The sequence below is a fragment of the Cavia porcellus genome, unplaced genomic scaffold (assembly GCF_034190915.1).
Source record: "Cavia porcellus strain 051 isolate PalLab524CR breed Dunkin Hartley unplaced genomic scaffold, mCavPor4.1 scaffold_3, whole genome shotgun sequence".
NCBI lineage: Eukaryota > Metazoa > Chordata > Mammalia > Rodentia > Caviidae > Cavia > Cavia porcellus.
In genome coordinates this window covers 45,477,371-45,498,472 of record NW_026947486.1, presented here as the reverse complement: position 1 = coordinate 45,498,472, position 21,102 = coordinate 45,477,371, and the positions used below count along the sequence as shown (strand labels likewise).

General features: G+C 34.8%; 1 protein-coding gene and 1 pseudogene across 4 annotated transcripts in view; one reads left to right on the top strand and one right to left on the bottom strand.

The window, feature by feature from the left end:
* The window catches only part of Atp7a (ATPase copper transporting alpha), a 244,070-nt gene that overhangs the window by 21,738 nt on the left and 201,230 nt on the right, over positions 1–21,102 (bottom strand). For all 4 annotated transcript variants that reach the window (XM_063246120.1, XM_063246119.1, XM_023565589.2 and 1 more), the window contains 4 exons: positions 9,835–9,962; positions 8,570–8,724; positions 8,119–8,253; positions 2,659–2,853 (listed from right to left, as the gene is read on the bottom strand). In XM_063246120.1, coding sequence (XP_063102190.1) covers positions 2,659–2,853; positions 8,119–8,253; positions 8,570–8,724; positions 9,835–9,962 — 613 coding nt within the window. The remainder of the gene's footprint in view (positions 1–2,658; positions 2,854–8,118; positions 8,254–8,569; positions 8,725–9,834; positions 9,963–21,102) is intronic.
* LOC111757156 (5S ribosomal RNA) lies at positions 18,526–18,644 on the top strand (annotated as a pseudogene).

Genomic DNA, 21,102 nt, shown 5'->3' with positions numbered 1-21,102 from the left:
AGCTGTCAGAGACAAGAAACAGATCACTTACAAGGGAACACCCATCAGAATTACAGCAGACTTCTCAGCACAAACCATCAAATCACGAAGAGTGTGGGGCAAAATAATCCAAGCTTTGAAAGATAATAACCTCCAGCTAAGATTGATATATCCTGCACAACTGTTCCTAGAAATTAATGGAGAAACAAGGTACTTCCAGGATAAAGAGGAACTAGGGGAATTTGCAACGACCAATTCAACTCTACAGAGAATGTTGCAGGACATTCTAAAAGAGAAAAATAACAAAATTCTAAAAACAGTAACAGAGAGGCCACAATGAACGGAGCAGAAAGCAAAATGAAGAAGACAAATTAACAACTAATGACAGAAAAAGAGCTCAACAGAAATGAGGCAGACAAGGTTGGATGTAATTTCTAATATAGATGGCCTAGATACCATAATTTCAGGGAAAAAATAGAGAATAGCAGGCAGAGTGGATCAAGAGATAGGGTCCACCGAGAGGCTCTTTATAGGAAATATAATTAGCCTGAAGAAGGTTATATGGAGCAAAATCAAACATGAGAAAATAGAACTCGATATGATAGGGAACCAGAGAGTAATAGGGGTAACTAGATCAGTATAAATGGATAGGTTGAACATACAGGCTTTACGAAATGAAGAAATATAACTAGAAATCCAGTGCAGGAGTGAGAAAGTTCAGAAACACTTAAGTAAATAGCAGGTTGCCCCCCCTCAATACAAAACCATAAGTGTTGGGGAGACTCAAAAATACACGGTTCATTCTAGGGAGTAAAAGGGAGGAATAGTCCTCAAAAAAAAAAAAAAACAAAAACAGCAGCAGATATAGCTAATAGTGTATCAGGAATTAAAATCCCTATTACTCATACCACTCTGCTTGGTTGGAACTCGTTCTGTCCTAGTTTGTATACAAGCATTGGAACTGAGGGGCACGGATGGCTGTCCATAGCATAGGGGACATCTTTAATTCCCTATTAACTTAATCAGGATCCATGTATGACTTATATTGTTATATCATGACTGATCTTAGTTAAATCTGACTTGTTTGATTGCTGCTTATTCCTGACAGATTTTATTCAAAACCTGTAAGGTTGATGGCAACAAGTTGAGGAGTACAGACAACTATACTGAGAATGACAATGATTCACTACGATATCCATTCTGATTTGATTACTACCTGTTTTTGTAGCTCTACACTATCTATAAAGTTGTATTTCTGTTAATTCTGTTATGTACTGATATGTTCAATTACACTTTATCTGATGATAAACAAGATGATACTTTATCTTAATGATAACAAGTAACAGCATAGTGACCAGGATAGAACTCCTTATACAGCAGATTTATATGTCTTTTTAGTTTTATATGTCTATATGAAAAAGTTTAGTTCTGTCCTGCTTTGTTCTGTTTTCCCCTCTAACCTAGAAAGGATAGAAATACATGTTAAGACTCAAGCTTACCTAAAACCTATAAACAGTTTATGAGCACTGATTTGATGACACATGATGAAATGAACAAAAACTTTGAAAGAAAGAAAGTGGCACTGCAGTACCCAATCCTGATTCTGGAGTGTTATGATGTGAAATCCAGCAATATTATTAATCATTTTTCAGAAGAATTTTAATCTAATATGCTCTGTTAGGTCTCAACATAAATGAAGATATGGATAAATGCGTACATGTCTAAGTGTATAGGATTGATAGCCATAATACTTAGTTTTTGTTGGACAGTTGAATAGAACTGTTTGCAGTCTCCCTAGTTGAAATCCCGTTTATATGTTCCACTTGTGTACCTTGAAAAACGGTTTATAGGGGGACAATATGTATACATCAGCTAGTGATTTATTACTATTTGTTTTCTTTGAAAGTATGTACTATTTCTGCCTGTTTTCTATCTTGTTTTGTCTTTCTTTAAATAAAAAAATAATAGTTTTCCATACTAGTCTTGCAACTTTTATGTTTGAAATCACATCAAAACTTTAAAATTTGTATAAAAATCACTAACCTGTATTCACTGACTGAGTTGAGTTTTAAATTTGTTCTAAGCTACATTATATGTTTACCATATGCATCTGAATACACTTTTTATCTTCATAATAGGAACATACCAATAAAAATATAGTTTTAGTGAAAGTCAAGTAGTTTAACTGAGATTGTTACAGAAATCCTACAATGTCAGAGATCAGAGATGATTATTTTCCTGAAATCACAGGTGCGAATTGCCAATTGATGGCAACAAGGCAAAGAAACTGGCCTGCCATTGCAGACACTAATTCCCAATGAAGAATCTACACACAGAGTCACACATAACTGCCTTAAAAGGCTGCTATATTTCAGCAAATATTCCACGGCAAAAACTTATTCTGTCTTCCTTTCCTAAATACTGATCTAGTCTGAGATAGGATAAGGCTCTAGATTTTCTTTATCAGGAGTAAGAAAGTAATAGTGGAGTGTTTTTAGAGATCAAAGGGCAATTTAGAGCAGAACCAAAATAACATCTTTCCTACCTCAACCCTCAGGACAGTCCTAGAAGAGGCTCCACTTATGAACCATGTGGAAATAACTTGGGCTCTGTGTTCCTCAATAGGGGTGCTACTGCAAGTGTAGATGAGGCAGTTTTTAGTTCTGGAGACTGTCTTACCTTATGAGCCATCTCCAATGGTTCTCCACCTTTGATAAGTATGCCATTTTGAGCACCTACTCCCGTACCCACCATCACAGCAGTTGGAGTGGCGAGTCCCAGAGAACAGGGACATGCAATACATAGAACTGTGATAGAGGCTTGAAAAGCAAAGCGTATTATCGTCTCTGTTCGGGAAATACTTCTATTGTAACCCTTTAGAAAAACAGATTAAAGAAAGGCAAAAGGTTACTGATTGCAGTTATACAAACAAAAGAAACAAACCTTAACTCTAAGTAAAAACATAATGTTGAAGTCACAAATTCTACCTACTATGTTTCCTAAAAATTAAGACCTAACTAGAAATAAAAAAAAATGCCAGCCCCAATCAGCCTATCTTTGACTTCCTCATCATTACAGTATAGCCAATGAACAAGGGAATAGTGACGTATAATTGGTGTGTTGCTGGCCATTACCATGCTAATGACTGACTATAAATTATAACTGGTTCATTTTCTAGTTAGATCTTATTTTCTGGAAAATACAGTAGTTACCAACATACATGTTTTAGTTAATAGTAAGAAATTTTTTTTCTTTTATGAATGTAAGAAATTGTGATATAACTGGTAAACAAGTGATAGCCCTAAAGTCAAGATTTCATTTTTGATAAACTATGAAGTATAAGGAACAAAAAAAACTCCACTATTTTTTTCTTTTCCCTATACTGAGATTATTCTTATTAGAAACTTTTAGAGATATCTTCATGGGGCATGGGGCATGATTCTCAATAAACACCATCACTGAGCAAACAAAACTCTAATTCTCTGTACACTCAGAGCATAAATATGCTTTCACAGTGTTCTGTAAAGACAATGAAAAAGTCATCTAAAGTGAAAGGAGTTAAATTATATTTTAACAAAATGCTTTCATATGTAACAATGTGACCTAAACAAATCTGCTAGCTGAGTCCCTAGTGACATTGAGTATTTCCTTACATGGGGAAGTATGATTGGCAATTTTAGGCAAAACCTCCTAAAATCCATTGAACTTATGAGAAAAGTTCCTGATCAAGTGGACCTCAGTAAAAAGAATCTAGAACATTTATCATTGGTTCTATCTGCATGACTATCTGGAGTTTGACAGCCTTTAGGTGAAAAGAAACAAATTTTACCAGGACAGTACAAATGCATAGCCCAAACATAAGAACTAGAATGAAAAGGAGCTAAGTCCAGACACTGTTTTTAAGAGACTGGAGTCAGGACTGTAACAGCTGGCTCCTAGACCTGCATGCACATGGAAGCTATCTATAAATTTAGTATTTTCTTTTTACTGTTTTAAAGTCTACTTTTACCTGATGTTAGTTATTTATCTAAAGAGGAGTTTTATTTATTTGTGTGTAAGGGCCTCTAGTTTGGTTATAAGAAGATTGAGGTCTCTGTACCCACCATCACAGCAGTTGGAGTGACGAGCCCCAGAGAACACGGACATGCAATACATAAACTGTGATAGAGGCTTGAAAAGCAAAGACTATTAGAAGACTGTCTCCACTAAGGAATGTAAAGACTCTTGCTGAGGTGTTTTTTGGGTTTTTTTTTGTTTGTTTTTTAATAGCTGCTACTGTGGCCTTTTAGCCCCACTGAACCATAAGAGTGATAAGCTATGGGTGTAGCTGGAGATTGCCAGCAGGGATCAGTACAGTGCTTGGAGCTTCCTTTTTACATCTACCATATAGTAATGCAATTCCTGTACTCTGCTTATATGCACAATTAGCTCTGCATTGAGGGGCTCCATGGTTATCCACTCAGGACCCCTTCTGGCAATCCAGGAGCTATTCTTCTTATTATTTCCAATAAAGATTCTCCTAACTTCAAAAAAAATTCCTAAACAATACATACTCCATTATCTTATTGTTCAATGTGTACTTAACAAAGATGAATCATTTAAGGAAAATTTTTGGTATTATACTAGTGACCATAACATGGACATAATGCATAGCTATAATTTTACTTACATTTTAACTGAAAGAATAAAGATTGGAAAAGTATAGCGTGGCATTATTAAAAAAATAACAAAACAGGTGTGATAAGACATGCATGTAATTCCAGCACTCAGGAGACTAAAGCAGAAGGATTACAAATTTGAGATTTCCCTGGGCTACACAATGAGTTTAAACCAGCCCAGATGATAGTGAGACCCTGTTGGGAAAAAAGGGCATAGTGGTACATGCCTATAATCCCAGCACCCTGTGAAGAGGAATCCAAGTTTGATCCCATACTGGGCAACTGAGCAACTTAGAAAGACCTTATCTCAATATATAAATGAATGAACAAACAAATAAATAAAGGGTTGGGATGTACGTCAGTGTGAAAGTTCTGAGTTTAATCCCCAGTGCTACAAAAAGAAAAAACACTTACTTTATTAGTAATAATGGATTTACACTGCTAGATTTTACTAAGTTTTCCAATATTTACATACTTATTCAAGAGTAACAGAGCTACATAGAACAAAGTTGGAAGTAATTTTCATAAATACCTAGGCTTTTTTTCATACATACCACATATGTATATTTTCACATGCATTGTAAGCTTTCACCTGTGCTAATTCCAATCCTATAACTGAAGTATAATTATCCCTATTTTACAAGCAAAAAAACTGAAGTTAGGTGACTTAGAATTTATATAGCTAGTATGAGGTACAATCCAGGCCTCTTTACCATTTTATCTCATACTTTAGAGAACATCAGAGAACTAGGTGAGTAGGCGCTAATATTATTGTACATCTGTAAACCATTTAATAAATTGCAAAGTATTTCTACTATCTTATTTAATCTTTGCAAGGCAGAATGGGTATTATTAAAACTTCACTTTACAGATGAGGAAACTAAAACTAAAGGATTAATTATGTGGTCTAAGGTCACACTGATGGCAAAATACCAGTGCTTAATCCTGATATTTTTCCTCAATATAACTAAAATTTTTTGTGAAGCCAAAATCATGCTAGAAATGACACTAAGCATAAAATGTTAACATTTACTGCTTCCTTTTGAAAAATCAGAAATCACAGTGAATTTGTTTTCTAAAAGAAAACCTTTTATATTTACAGAAATCCAAGTGCTTGTCTTACCACTCTTCCACTCCTTAATGATACAATAGTTCACCCTTATCCATTGTTTCAGTTATCCAGTCAACTATGTCCAAAAAATATACAACAGAAAATCCTAAAAATAAACAATTCCTAACTTTTAAGTTGTGTGTATTCTGAGTAGCATGATGAAATCTTGCTATTTTCCACCTGAGACATGAATTATATACATGCTGTATATATTATGCTATTAATAACTTAGTCTCTTTTATGGTTTGTGTTTGGATGTCCTCCCAAAGCCTCAAGCAGTCATGGGGGCAACTGAATCTAGCATTTGTGATTGGTTCATTGTCTAGCGCTGGGATTGCCAATGTGAGTGTTACATCCACCCAGGGCAGACAGCCATCATACAATATAAGGAGGGAAAGTGGATTACTTGCCCTTCTTTTTGTCCTTTTCGCTCTTGTCACTTGTGGCTGTGATGAACGTTTGCCCCTTAGCCATGTCACCTTGCCTTGGAGCCATCTGAGTTATGGACTGAGACCTCCACTACCTATAAGCTAAATAAATCTTTCTTTCCTTCATTTTGGGCGTCAAGTATTTTGTCCCGGAAATGACAGAATAATAATCAATACAGTCTCTCAGTTATTAGAATAACTGTTGAGATGTTCCATTGCTGTGTTCAAGTAGCTTATATTTTATTTAATGCTATCAAAGTACATGAGTAGCAATTTGTGTATAACAAAGAAAGGCCATAAGTAAAAGGTAAGGCCTTTAAGTAAAAAGGTAAAAGTTCTCAACAACAAAATATGGATCCATTCTAGTTAATGGAACCATATCATGCTGCCAGGGTTTTTATGCGATAGTTGTATGTTATATTAAATGCTGAACTTGACTTGGAACAAAACAGTTAATATTCATAATATTGGAAAATTGTGCATGCTAGTGTATGGTGATCTGATGAACTCTTGAGGATCATTATGTAAAATAAAAATAACCCTAGCTATGCTCCTACCACCTTGTTTTTGAATGTCTGTATTGTCAGTGTTTTGAGCTCTTTGCTACTGTTATTTATTTCACTTTTTTGTCTCGTGTTTTTCTAGTAATTTGTTTTGTTTTGCTTTGCTTTTCCCTCTAATACAGAAAGGATAGGTATACATGTACAGACTTATACATGCATAGAACTTCTCTTAAATAGTTTATGAGAATTGATTATATAATGCACAATGAAATGAACAGCTACTTTGAAGAAAAAGAGACATTACGGTATCCACTGCTGATTCCATATTGTCATGCTGTGAAATGCAGTAATACCATTATTCTTTGTTCAGAGTGATTTTAGTCTGTTTTGTATTATTTAATTTCAACAAACATGAAGGTATAGATAGCTATTTTGAAGAGAACGAGAGACATTATGGCAGCCATTGTTGATTTCCCTACCATCTGGTTTTGAAGGCCTATAATGCCTTCATAACTCTGTTTCGACCACCTTAATACTATTTTGTTTTGTATGAATTCATTGTGTGTGAAGATATGGACAACTATTTAGAAGAAAACAAGAGAAATTATGGTAGCCAGTGATGGATGATCTCCTGTTGTTTGCTTTGAAATCTGTGTTATTTACATTGTTTTCTTCTGATTGGTTTTGTTCTGTTTTGTTGTATTTAGTTTTACACTCGTTAAAATAAAATTAAAATAAATAAATAAATAAATCATCAGAAACAAAAAAAAATGCTGAACCTGAAAAGATCTAAAATATGAACAAATCTTCTCTCTGTGAAACTGTGAAGGAAGAAAAAACATTCAAGCTAGTTTGCTGTCATATATCAAACTGTAAAAGCTACTACCACAGCTGGATGTGATGGTACACATCTGTAATCTCAGCAGTTGGGAGCCTGAGACAGAAAGATTGCTTCAAATTCAAGACCAGCTGGGCTACATACTGAGTGTAGCCCAGCCTGACCTACAAGGCAAGACTCTACCTCAAAGAGAAAGAAACAAAACAAAACAAAAACTAGAGCAACAGTACATAACATGTGCTTAGTTAAGACAGAAAAAGCATTAAATTTGTATATGTACACAAAAAATCATACCATATACAGTGTTGAGTGCTAATCATGGTTTCAGGTATCCACTAAGTTCCTGAAACATACACCCCACACTCCTGAAGCAAAGGGATATTACCGTAACAATAGTGTATTTGATATTGCTGTTTTTGGTTTGTTTTGGGGTGCTGAAGATTGAACTCAAGGGACTAAGCATAGTAGGTAAGTACTGTATCACTAAACTACACCTCAGACTACGTTGGGGTGACTTTAAGAGTTCTTTCCACTCAATCATTTCTGCAAAAGATTCATGGCCTGTTTTGCATATAGTGAAGGATTGCATCAAGTCACTTACAGGAAAGTAGGCTTCCACAATTTCAAAATTCAGAAATCCAATTATAATCCATACCAAGAGGGTAGCAATAGAAACAAGGACGATAAAAGGAACAAAGTAGCCACTGAGTTTGTCTGCAAACTGCTGGATAGGAGCCTAGAATTTCAAATAATAATAATAATGGTTATTATTACCTCAAAGTCTCCATTTCTGATGTTAAATACAGAATATATTTGGTAGGTAGGTGACAAATATTTTAATAAACTTCATATTAACACAAGAAAAATCATCAAATGAAAATACAAAAATTATATTAATGGGGCTGGGGCTTTAGCTCTGTGGCATAAGCACCTGCCTGGCAAATGCTAAGCCATGAGTTTAATCCCTGGTACCAAAAAAATACTTTATCAAGGTTTATACTGAGAAATCTTTTTAAAAAATACTTTCTGTCTCTCCTAGTGAGTTACATTACCTTTGATGTCTGTGCCTCCTCCACAAGTTTGACAATTTGAGAAAGAGTTGTATCTGCTCCAACATGGGTTGCACAGATAAGTATGGATCCATTCTGGTTAATAGAACCAGCGATTACTGTGCTGCCAGGTTTTTTAGCCACAGGCATTGCTTCTCCTTTAAGAAGAGTAAAGTCAGATTGAAGGAGAATATATGATCACTATATTTAAACATATTGTTATTGGTTAATTGTTAAGCAATATTTAGACAGGAGATTCTTATTTCATGAACTAAATTTAGATGAATTAGTTATGTTTCCTTTTCCTTATGTCACTTCTAAGCAAAGCCCAGGAATGCATACTTTATACTGGAAAAACCTAACACATTGATTCTTTTTGAAAGATACTTCTAGAGTATACCCTGTCCTGGATTACTGGTTTTCAACTTATTCTCAAGGAGCATTTAAAAATCTAATACGTAGTTTTTCTTTGTAATAATGATGGATGAGAAGGCACAAGGTGTTGCTACTACAACTTTGTGATCCAAGGTCAAGAACAAATACATTATACAATACTGTATAAGACAAAGAATTCTGCCATCCAGACTGGCTATGGCACCCCAATTGACAAAGATACAGTCCTATGATATTTCTATATGGTTCATAAACTGTGCCTCTTCTTGGACTATCTGGAGAGTTGAGGTAAGAAAGGTACTATTTCAATTCTGCTCCAAATTAGCCTTATCTAACATCTCTAAAAATATTCCAGACTTACTCTTTTAAAGCAGACCATGATATAACAAATCTGTAAATCTAGCCTAGTTCAGACTAGACTTGTCTGTTGGATAGGAAGACAGAATAGATATTTGCCCAGGAAATTTTGCCAGTCTATTCAATTCTAACAGGAGACTGAGAAAATTTCCTTTGATTATACATTCTAATACTTAAAAATTATCACTGAAAACAGTCTTCTAAAGCATAACTAAAATCATAAAGTAAATCTGAGATAATGTATCCACCAGTCTTTAAAAGAAATTTTTTAAGAAAACATTCTTCGGGGCTGGGGATTTAGCTCAGCGGCATAAGCACCTGCCTTGCAAGCAGGCAGTCGTGAGTTCGATCCCTGTTACCAATAAAAATGAAAAAGACAAAAAAAAAAAAAGAAAACATTCTTCTTTTCTCATAATTTATTCATTTCTAGAAAAAGCTCTTTAGCTTTCATTACTATTTTTCATTAATACTTTGGATTCATTTCATTTTTTACATAATGATCCACTGAAAGAACATACCTGTAATGAGGGACTCATCTACCATAGAATGACCTTCAATAACACGACCATCCACTGGAAATTTGCCTCCTGGAACCACTTTAATGATATCTCCACGTTGTACAAGTTCCACATCCACTTGTTCTTCACTGAATATGAGTTACATTAAAAAAATCACAACAATACACTTTTCATATTAACCTTTCCAAGCTTTTAAGTTCATGTTAAGTCTGTGGCTCCATAATTATTACCAATGGAAACTAGGATCAACATTTAGGTTAGGAACTACTGTGTTGGTTTTGCTCACTGTTGTTAGACAACAAAGTATTCGAAACAAAGTATGCACGCCAAATATTTGTTGAATAATCATTAAGTGAATAAATAAACACTTTAAAAAGCAATATTATAGGTTTTTTATTTAACTAAAATATATTTATTGTGTAAATTTGTCTAAACCACTCTATGAATATAAAATTGACAAATATACATGAATGAAATATAATCAAACTTCAGCTCTAACATCCAATATACAGGAAAACACAGGAGTTATGGAATAAATTAAATGACACTGCAAGACAGAAAAGAGAGAAATTCAGATTGTGGGATATTCTATGGAGCAACCGATGAATGTCACTTCAACAAGTCAGTTATATGACAAAAAGCTATTCTAGATTAAAAGAACGTAAGCTACATGATAACAAGATATATACAAATTAAATCATATTGTAACATAAATATGTATAAATATTATATGTCAGTCAAAAAATAAAATTAGGGTTGGAGATGTAGCTTATTGGTAAATCACATGCCTAGCACACTCAAGGCTGTAGATTTTATCATTAGCAGGGCTAAAAAATAATAATGACAAGTACAACTAATTAATGTTTTTAAAAAGTAATGATGTCTACTGAAAAGCTCTCACAAATCAAGAGAAACTACCAACAGAGTGAACAGACAACCCACAATGTGGGACAAAATGTTTGCCAGCTGTCCCTCAGACTATCAAGAACATATAAAGAACTCAGAAAAATCAGTCCTCCCAAATTTAAAGACCCAATCCAAAAATGGGCATTTGAGACCAATATACACTTCTCAGATGGAGAAATACAAATGGCAAATAAATATATGAAAAACATGTTCAACATAACTGGTCATTCAAGAGATTCAAATTAAAATTGAAATTTCACCTCACTCTGGAAAGAATATCTATTATCAAGAAAACAACCAATAACAAATGCTGCAGGGACTATGGGGGAAAAGGATCCCTTCTCCACTATTGGTGGGAGTACAGATAGCTGCAACCAGTGTGGAAATCAGTGTGAAAATTCCCCAAAAAGCTAGGACTAAGGTTCACATTTGACCCAGCTATTTCCCTTCTGGGTATCTTCCCAGAATAATGAAAAACATCATACCACAGCAATATATGTGCAACCGTGTTTATAGAAGCACTATTTGTAACAGTTAGTTCTTGGAAACAACGTAAACACCCAGCAATTGAGGAATGGAGAAAAAAGATGTGGTATTTTTATATAATGGAGTATTACTCAGCCATAAAGAAGGACAAACTAGAGACTTTTATAGGTAAGTAGATGCGACTTTAGACCATATTGATAAATAAAATAAATCAGATATGCACGTGCAAACATTGTATTGTCTCATTAGTGTACGAAGCTGAAAGAAACAATATGTGTGTGTGTGTGAGTGTGTGTGTGTGTGTGTATATATGATAGTTATATTACTGATTTCTTTGAGTTCTTTGAAGATATAATTTTGTGCTGATATTTCTTGGATAATTGAATGTAGATTTCTTCTGCTCTGGGTGACTGATTTGGGAATGACAATGTTTAATGTATGTAACATTGCTACCTCAATTGTCATGTTTTGAAATTTTTTTCTTTGAAATAAAATGGATTTTGAAAAAAAAGTAATGATGTACCTACTTTGCTAGAATTCTATTTCAAGCATCTCCCAAGATCTGGCTATGATGGAACTTAGGTGGTTGAACAGGAAAGCATTCGCCTGCCTTCCTGGTAAGCACCCCTGGTGCGAGTCAGGAGGAGAAGCAATTGGCATCTCCGAAGATCCGGCCATGGTGGAACTTAGGCAGCGGAACAAGAAATCAATTCACCTGCCTTCCTGGTAAGTACCCCTGGTGTGAGCCAGGAAAAGAACCAGTCAGCATCTTCTGTAAGTCTACAGGCCCACAGGCTGAGAATCAAACATCCCCCCTCCACTATTAGTAACTGGGGGCAGAGGTCTGAGCATCTCTTGGGAGGATGACCATATGCAATCAAATAGTAGGTAAGACCCTTTCTACAAGGCCTTAAGGAACACAATTGCAGGGACCTGTCTTAATACTGGCAGAACTCAGCTAAAGGAATGTAAGAGTTTCTAGTATTCTCCATGGCGGAAGCTAAGAGTTTGAAACCCTGATGCTTAAGCTCTATTCTAGACATAGCTCTAAGTCCTTCAAGATTTAAGGAAATGAGATAATATTTCTACAATGATAGATCTTTGGTTATACAGGTTTCCCAGTGAGTGGATCATTATGATCATATTGTAGGGACTTGTCATAGTAAAGCTGCTTCCCAGTCTACTCATGTTACAAGATCAACAGTGGGGTTAAACCGCTTGGACGAATCTTTTTGTGGTAGAACTTTAAGGAATCACAGCATTGCTCACCCTGAAGAACTCTCTTCTCATTCTCAAGTGCAATCAAGATTCCCAAAGAAGAGAACGGAGCCTGTGCAAATTCAGAAAGAAAATAATAATACAAAGACAACTGATTTCAAGCAGCAGAGTATGCAAAAATCAGAGTGTGCAAGCAGTAAGCCCTAGAAAAAGAGGAGTTTCTTTTTCTGAAAAGAATAACATAGAAAAGCAAGCTGTAGAAAATAGTGAGAGATTTAGCTCAGCGGCATAAGCACCTGCCTTGCAAGCAGGCAGTCGTGAGTTCGATCCCCGGAACCGATAAAAAAGACAAAAAAAAAAAAATACTGAGAGAAGACAAATAGAACCTATATTACCAACTTTAAAAAGAATCAAACGTTTTCTGAGAAGATCTGAAGCAACACAAAGTTCAGAAGATTCACCTATCAAGTCAGACAAGGAGTCAGTAGAACAGAGGAGGACAGGAGTGGACAGTGATGCAGATTTTCAAGGCCTTGTCAATGCTGGATGATTGTGAGAAAATCATCCAATACTGGATGATTGTGAGAAAAGGAATGTTGAAAAGGGAAGTTAAAAATGTGAATGTCAGTGAGGAAGGGTCACTTAATTCTGCAGTAGCTGAAGAAATCACAGGCTAACTGTCAACAGTGTTGATGACAGTGATTCTGCTGGTATAAACTGTGACTACTGTTAACCTGATGGGAATGTTAAGCAAAGTACTGCTGATTCCTATGCACTGCAGAAAAAATCAGTACCTAAAAATGGGGATTCAGAAACCCAGACTTCAATGTTCTGTGGTAACAGGAGGGATGACATTTATACAGACCATAACGTGCCTTGTACAGATTCAGAAGTGCAGGTCAAGTTGGAAGACCACAAAATAGTAACTGCCTGCCTGTCTGTGGAGTGTGTTAAAGTCAGCTGACCAGCTTCAGGCCCCATTTCTGAAATTCAGTCATTTTTAAAAGATTCTGAGGAAGAAGCAGATGTGCTGGGAGATAGTAGTTCCTCAAAAGAACTACTATAGTATAAAGAAAATAGCAGTAACATCTTAGACATAAATTTTCAGAATATGCCAGTCTCTGGAGAACCAGAACCACTGTCTGTTCTAGACTGTGTCTCAGCTCAGATGACATCTCCATCAGAACCTCAAAAACACTGTTATACCAAGAGAACTTCACTATGCAGGGCCACCCCTGCCAGAGCTAGTCCCACTAAAAACATTTCTCCTTGTAGAGAGAATGGACATATTGAGGAGAATAATCTTAGTCCCAACTGCTAGTGATATTGTAAGTTGAGTCTCCCACATTTCCTGATGAAATTTCTCAAAACAAAAAAGTTTTATGTTGCAACTCTCAGAATTATGGAAGTGAAAGAATAAGTAAGCCACCCTCAGAGAAAGGACGGTATTAGACATATGCCACCTGCCAAAGGAGTACCAAACCACACATTACAGAAGATGATGACTCTGATTCTTATTACTTTGAATCAGATCATGTGGAACTGAAACACAACCAAGAGTATGTATAAATATGGTAAGCATGAATTCTGCTTTATCATTCCCCACATTTTCAGTATCTATTCATAAATGCCTGGTCATAGTATTTTATGATAACTAAAATTAATGTTTTAGTTAAAATTATAGGTTTCACATAATGAAATTTTTGATTCTTAAAAAACTGATAAAAGAAATACTTCAAAACTCAACTTTGTTAACCCTCCCTAAGATACTGCACTTTTTCTAGTCCGGATGTTTCACATGCCATTTAGAAAAGGTATATAGAAACATGGGAGGTAGTGGGGTTTTTTTAATAAATTTTGTGAGTTAGCACAATAACTTTGGTTTACAGTTGTAGAACTTTATGTAATGTCTCTGCCTTCCAGGTAACTTATAACCAATAATGAACCTGTAGATGTCATCCAGAGATGGGAAATCTGGAAGGCAAGAAATGTACTTTTACCTTAGTTATTTAACATTTAATTTCCTATTAAAATATTTTAAAAATGCAGAGAAAAACAAAAAATCACATACAAGTTTGTAAAGCAATTAGAATTACAGAAGATTTCTCAACACAAACCCTAAAGGCCAGCAGATGTTAGAATGAAGTATTTCAAGCCCTAAGAGCAAGTAATTTTCAACACAGATTAACTTATCCAGCATAAATATCCTTCAAAATAGATGCAAAAGTAAAGTATTTCCATGAAAAAAGACTAGCTCACATACAAAGCTTGAAAGAAAATACGGGTTCTAAATTAGCACTTCAGTAAATACTTAATATTATTAACAGAAACAACAAAATGAAAACTCAAAGGTCAATGCATAAACAACAACAAAAAAAGTCACAAAAAGAGAAACAAAGAATTCACCAATAGATAAAGAAGGCAATGATAGTAAATAACACATTTCAGTAATATCTCCTAAATTTAATGTCTTTAACTTGACAATTAAAAGACACAGATTGGAAGACTGGATCAAAAAACAGAATCCAACAGCCTGCTGCATTCAAGAAATTCATCTAATTCAAAAATATATTTACAGACTAAAAATTAAAGGATAGAAAACAATATTTCATGCACTAAGACTGCAAAAACAAGTAAGGGTAGCAATTCTAATATTAGACATAATAAACTTCAAGCTAAAACTGATTAGAAGAGACAATAGTACATACTGCTTAAGATAATTCAAGAAGAGGTAGCACTGATAAATATGTATGCACAGGACACTACAGCACCTCTTCATTCTACAAAAACGGCTGACCTTAAAAGATCAAATAAGAAAGTGTGGAAAGTATTGAAGAGCATAAAGAACAAACACAAATTGCCAGGGGAGAGGTGTTGCATCAGGCCAATGCCAATTCTGAGAACAAAGAAAGTCAGAAAGAACATAAATAACTTAAAGTAAGGATACATGGATGCTGCCTGATGTAGATGAGTGACTTGAACAGTTCTCAAAGGAACATTCTCTGAAGAAAAAAGACAAACATTCAAAAAAACTAAAGAAAAAGAAGAAAAAAAAGCAACAAACAAGAATGTGAAAAAAAAAATGAATCAGGTGATAGTTTGTCACCTCAGGAGTAAAGGATAGTGGATTAAGCTGGCTAAGGCAATCTCGCTAAAGAATAAAGAAGCAAGGAGAAAAAAAAACAGAAAACTTGAGGGCATTGTATTTGAAAGATATGGGTCAATGCAAATACTTCAGTCAAAATTAGAAGATGCTGAGAAAACTGCATTAAAAATGAAGAATTTAGACAAGAATGGTGGAAGAAACAATACTCCAATAAAGCACAAAATAATTACGAAAGTAGAAAATTAGACTTAGTAAAATATAATAAAAGTTCAAGAGATATAATACAACAGAGATTGCAAACTGAAGCAATAAAGATGAATTTAGTGGTAATGAAAAAGATAAGAGATATAGATCTCTAGAGTCATGTAGAAGAGAATTCAAGCCAAGGCAAAATGCAGTTTGCTTCTCTGGTAATTTTGAGACTTAAATTATTGAGACCCTCTGATAATAATTAACTGTCATCTCATAGGAAGGCCAGAAGTTTTGAACCATCTAGTTCATCAACATTAATAGCTCACTACTCTGCAGTGTGATTTTTGAAAACCTATGGAAAACAATGAAGAAAGTTAAACATCACAGAGTCAGTCTGATAGGAGAGGAGATAAGAAACATTCAAGTAAAAAGCCACTGGAAACCAGTAGCAGTGTTGACTAGCAACATATTCCAGAAACATGGGAGAAAAATTCCAAGCCTTGAGTGTGAAAGATGACCCTCCAACCAGTCTTTGTTAGGTGTATGTGGGAAACAAGACAGGAAGATTGTGGCCTTATTGGTCCCCTCTGTGAGCACTAAAAAGAAAGGCAGAGTACAAGTGTGCTGACATGCTGCAGATTCTAAGGAAAAGTTAATACAACTGAGATCTGTTGTTTGCCCAGACATGTACCATGTATGGTGGGAGCCATGTGAATCCTGTATTACTGTTATTGCATGTGCCCAAATCTGAGTGAATAAAGGCAGGTTGAACCAATCACTCAGGGCTCTTTGTCAAAGAGAGCCAAAAGCCCACCCCGGCCCCCACATTTAAACCTAAGTCTCTGTTTCTTAGTTTTTCATCCTCATCATCCTTCAGTCAGGTACAAACCTCATAGGCTGGCTCCTACAGATTTTAGGCATGGTGAATGTACCAACTAGTTGGAGGATATCCTGTGACTCAGTAATTGACTTTTAGTCACAAAGGGAACACATAATTATTGAGGTCCAAAGGATGAATCATCTATCCATGTCCTGAATGTTGATTAGAAGAACAAATTGGGAGCCAAAATTATTAAGGCAAGGATGATGGGGAATATGGAATTAGCTGAAAAATTTAAAACCCAGGTTGAAAAGGTTATGATAAAAGAAGCTATAACACAAATATCATCAAAAACAACAGGAGCAGAGGAGAATGCAGACCAGCAAGAAGTGATCCTTATCAAAACAAATTGTGGTAATCATGATTCTCCATTATATTGCTTTGAAGCCTTATAATGTTTTCATTCATTTATTGGAATGGTTTTATTCTGGGTTGTTTGATTTTATTGTCTGTGATGAACTGTGAACAGTTATTTTGAAGAAAACAAGACATTATATTAGCTAGTGCTGGTTTAATATCATCTTGTTTGAAGTCCCATCAAGCTTTTGTTCTTCTGTTTCCATTGGTTTTATCATGTTGTATCTTATTGGATTTCATTATATGTGATGGTATAAACAAAATTTTTTATAGGCAAAGAGATAATATAGAAACCATTGTTCATTTTTGTTAGTTGGTTCTAAATACCCTGTAATACTTTCATTCTCTTGAATGGTTTTATACTGTCTTGTTATGCTTGATGCTATAGTATATGAAGGTATACTCAAATATTTCAAGGAAAGAGACACTATGGTAACTATTGTTATGTTGGGTTATCTTGTGTTGCTTAAATTGTTCTGTTCTGACTTGTGTTGTTATGTCCTCTTTTATCTTAATCTCCTTTTTTTAAATAATAAAAAAGAAGAGTGTGGCCTGTGAACATATCAAAACCTCTGGAATCAAAAGCATGAAGTAGGGGCTGGGGATTTAGCTCAGTGGCATAAGCGCCTGCCTTGCAAGCAGGCAGTCGTGAGTTTGATTCCTGGTACTGATTAAAAACAAAAAGCATGAAGTAGAAAGAGACACAATGTTTCTGCTTATGAGAAAAAAGAAAGAGATACTTTCATGATGATAATCATTTAAGCCTAAATGATTTAGTCAAAAAAGAAAAGATGGTAACAGCAGAAAATCAAAACGAACTTTTTATGAAATGGCATCTAAGTTTATGGGAAAAACAGGTGGAGACTTACACTCTGAATGATATATTGGTATTCAAAGAAGCTGAGAAAGAATATCTTGCTGAAGAGGAAGAAAACCAGAGGAAAAAGGCTATTGTGCATCTCACTGTACAAATGGAAAAAATACCTCTGTTTTTTGCAACTTTCAATTTCTTAATGTTGCCGTAGGCGTTAAAGTTTATCTCAAGTGTATCCAACTCCCAATCATTTTCTGAGGGGCACCGCCTGGTAATCCCTTTGCAGCATTACTGAACTGCTACCTTATTGAATGAAGACAGCTGGGAAGAAATTCAGATGTTTAAGAAATCATTAGTAAAGATGTCTGAAGATAAAGGATTAGGGCCAGAGATACAGCTCAGCAGCACAGTGCCTACCTGGCAAGCACAAGGTTCTGAGGTTGATTCCTAGTACAAAAAAATAAATGCACAAATAAAAAACAAAGGATTCCAACTTTTTAGAAACTAATATATATGTGAAGAAACAGTATCACATGGTTTATGAATGTATTCCTCTCCCAAAGGAAGTGGATGACATGGCTCCTATCTATTTCAAGGTATTTTTATAGGCAATTTTTGTACACCTACTTTTTTTGCTGATGTGCTGTTTTAAGGATAAAACTATCTTCATTCATGTTTTGTTCTCCCATATACATAGATCAAATTTTACATCATGCAAAGAAAAGTGTAACAGTCTACGGCCATACCACCCTGAACGCGCCCGATCTCGTCTGATCTCAGAAGCTAAGCAGAATCCGGCCTGGTTAGTACTTGGATGAGAGACCGCCTGGGAATACCGGGTGCTGTAGGCTTAATAAAAAAAAATTTTTTAAAAATAATAATAATAAAAGAAAAGTATAACAAAAAGGGGTTCTGCGGAATACATAGCTTTTGGAAGAAATGCACATTATTAAAACTTGCTTGCTTTGTTGGGCCAGGGATTTAGCTCAGTGGCATAAGCGCCTGCCTAGTGAGTGCAAGGTCATGAGTTTGAACCCCATTACAAAAAAAAAAATGCTTTCTTCAAATAGTATATTATAATTTCTATTTTAATCCTTATTTCTCTAGTGAAGTATGTTTTACTGGAAAGCACATCTAAGTCAAAACTGGAATCATAATTGTAGAAAGATCATTGAAAAACTATTACCAAAGATAATATACAAATAATATAAATTACAATTGGTGAGACAAGTTATTGATGAAATTTTAGCATGTAAAAATCTCATCATGCTACTTAACAAAGAAAAATGTCTAATCTTGATGTATATTTTACAGCATATAACAAATGACTAGATTTGACAACCTATTAAGTGTCATTATAGCATTCAAGCAACTTTTATTAAATAGTGTTTGCATCATTGTTTTTAATGTTCTTTTCTCTTTAAAATAAAGTAAAAATTTTTAAATAATGTTTAATGCTGACTTAAATGTGATTTACCGACTAATGCAAATGTATACATGTAGAACCATATGTGAAATATTAACATATGTTAAAAAGGGAGATAATGATGTGTGATTTGGTATAAAAATACATACAGAATAGTAAAATTTATGAATGAGCTGCAAGGATTACAAAATTTGTTAAAGAGATGGCAAAAACTATTTTACTTCAGACATCAATAAAACAGTATAATTATCTCATTTAAACAATTATGCTGCTAAAGTGTAGGAAAATAATTCATATAATTCCAAAGAAACATGCTCTTTCTCTGCTACTCAAATTCAGTTGAGAAAGACATTACTACACTTTTTTCTAACGTATTTTTTGGTACTTACTATTTTACAACATTGCCCTATTTTTCTTTATTTTATTTAGAGAAAAAAATCAAAAACAGAAAAAAGGGTAGAAATAATACAGAATTTCAAAAAAATAATAACATTAAGAAATCACTAGTTGATAAACTACATATTGTCATCTGAGAAACAGTCGTTCAAGTTACAAAATAAAAGCATAAAATTAGACAATGACAGTGCAAACCATTCTGTTCAGTGATCCAACAAAAACTTAGTAATATGGTTACCTATCTTAAACACTTAAACATACATACAGTTTTATCTTTTAGAGTACTTTCCTTCCCTTTCAGTTTTACAATAACTATTATACAATTTAGGTCTATTACTCCTTCAGTTTTTATTATTTTTTACACTAGAAACACAATGTGATATTTGGAAATATGAGTCTTAAATATTTCACTTATGAGGATACTCTTAGGTTGCCTCCATCGATCGATAAAAGCCTCAAGATCATCCTTTTTATAGCTGAGTAATATTCCATTGTACAAAAGTATTGTATCTTTTTATCCACTCTGCAATGGATAGGCATTTTGGTTGTTCCCAAGATTCAGCTATTACAAACTGCACTGCTATGAACACAGGTACACATATGTTCCTGTGACATGACCTTTTCTATTTTGGGGGGAAAATATTCAGAAGGGGAATAGCTGTATTGAATGGAACTTCAAATCCTAGCTTTTTGAGGAACATCCATACTTGACTTCCACAGCAGCTGCACCTGTCTACACTTTCCACCACCAGTGGAGAAGTGTTCCTTTTTCTCCACAGCCTCATCAGGATTTGTTAGCAGTTGATTTCTTGATGGCACACATTCTTTCCAGGGTAAGATGATAATCTGAGTGTTGCTGTAATTTGCATTTCTCAAATGATCAGTGGTGGTGACCATTTCTTCATGTATTTATTTGCCATTTGTATATCTTCATCTGAGAAATATGTGTTCATCTCAGCTGCCCAGTTTTAGAAGGTCTTTGAATTTGGGGGACTTGATGTTTTTCAATTATTTGGATGGTCTGGATATAAATCTTTGTCTGAGGGACTGCTGGCTAAAATTCTTTTCCATTTTGAGGCTTTTGTTTCACTTTGTTGGTGATTTCTTTTGAAGTACAAATCTGCTTTTTTTTTTTTTTGTCTTTTTCCTTTTTATCGGAACCAGGGATCGAACTCGACTGCCTGCTTGCAAGGCAGGCGCTTATGCCGCTGAGCTAAATCCCCAGCCCCTGAACTACAAATCTTTTTAATGAGATCCCAGTAGTTGACTCTTTGAAGTACTTCCTGTGCAATTTGTGTTTTATGTATGAATTCTTTGCCTTCCACTATGTCTCCAAGTTTTCTACCTACCTTGTCCTCCAGTGTTTGTTTTAATACTTAAGATTTTTGATTCATTTTGACTTTAGTTTAGTGCATGGTGATAGACATGGGTCTAGTGTCAGTCTTTAGCATGAGGAAAGCAATTTTTCCAACACCATTTATTAAAGA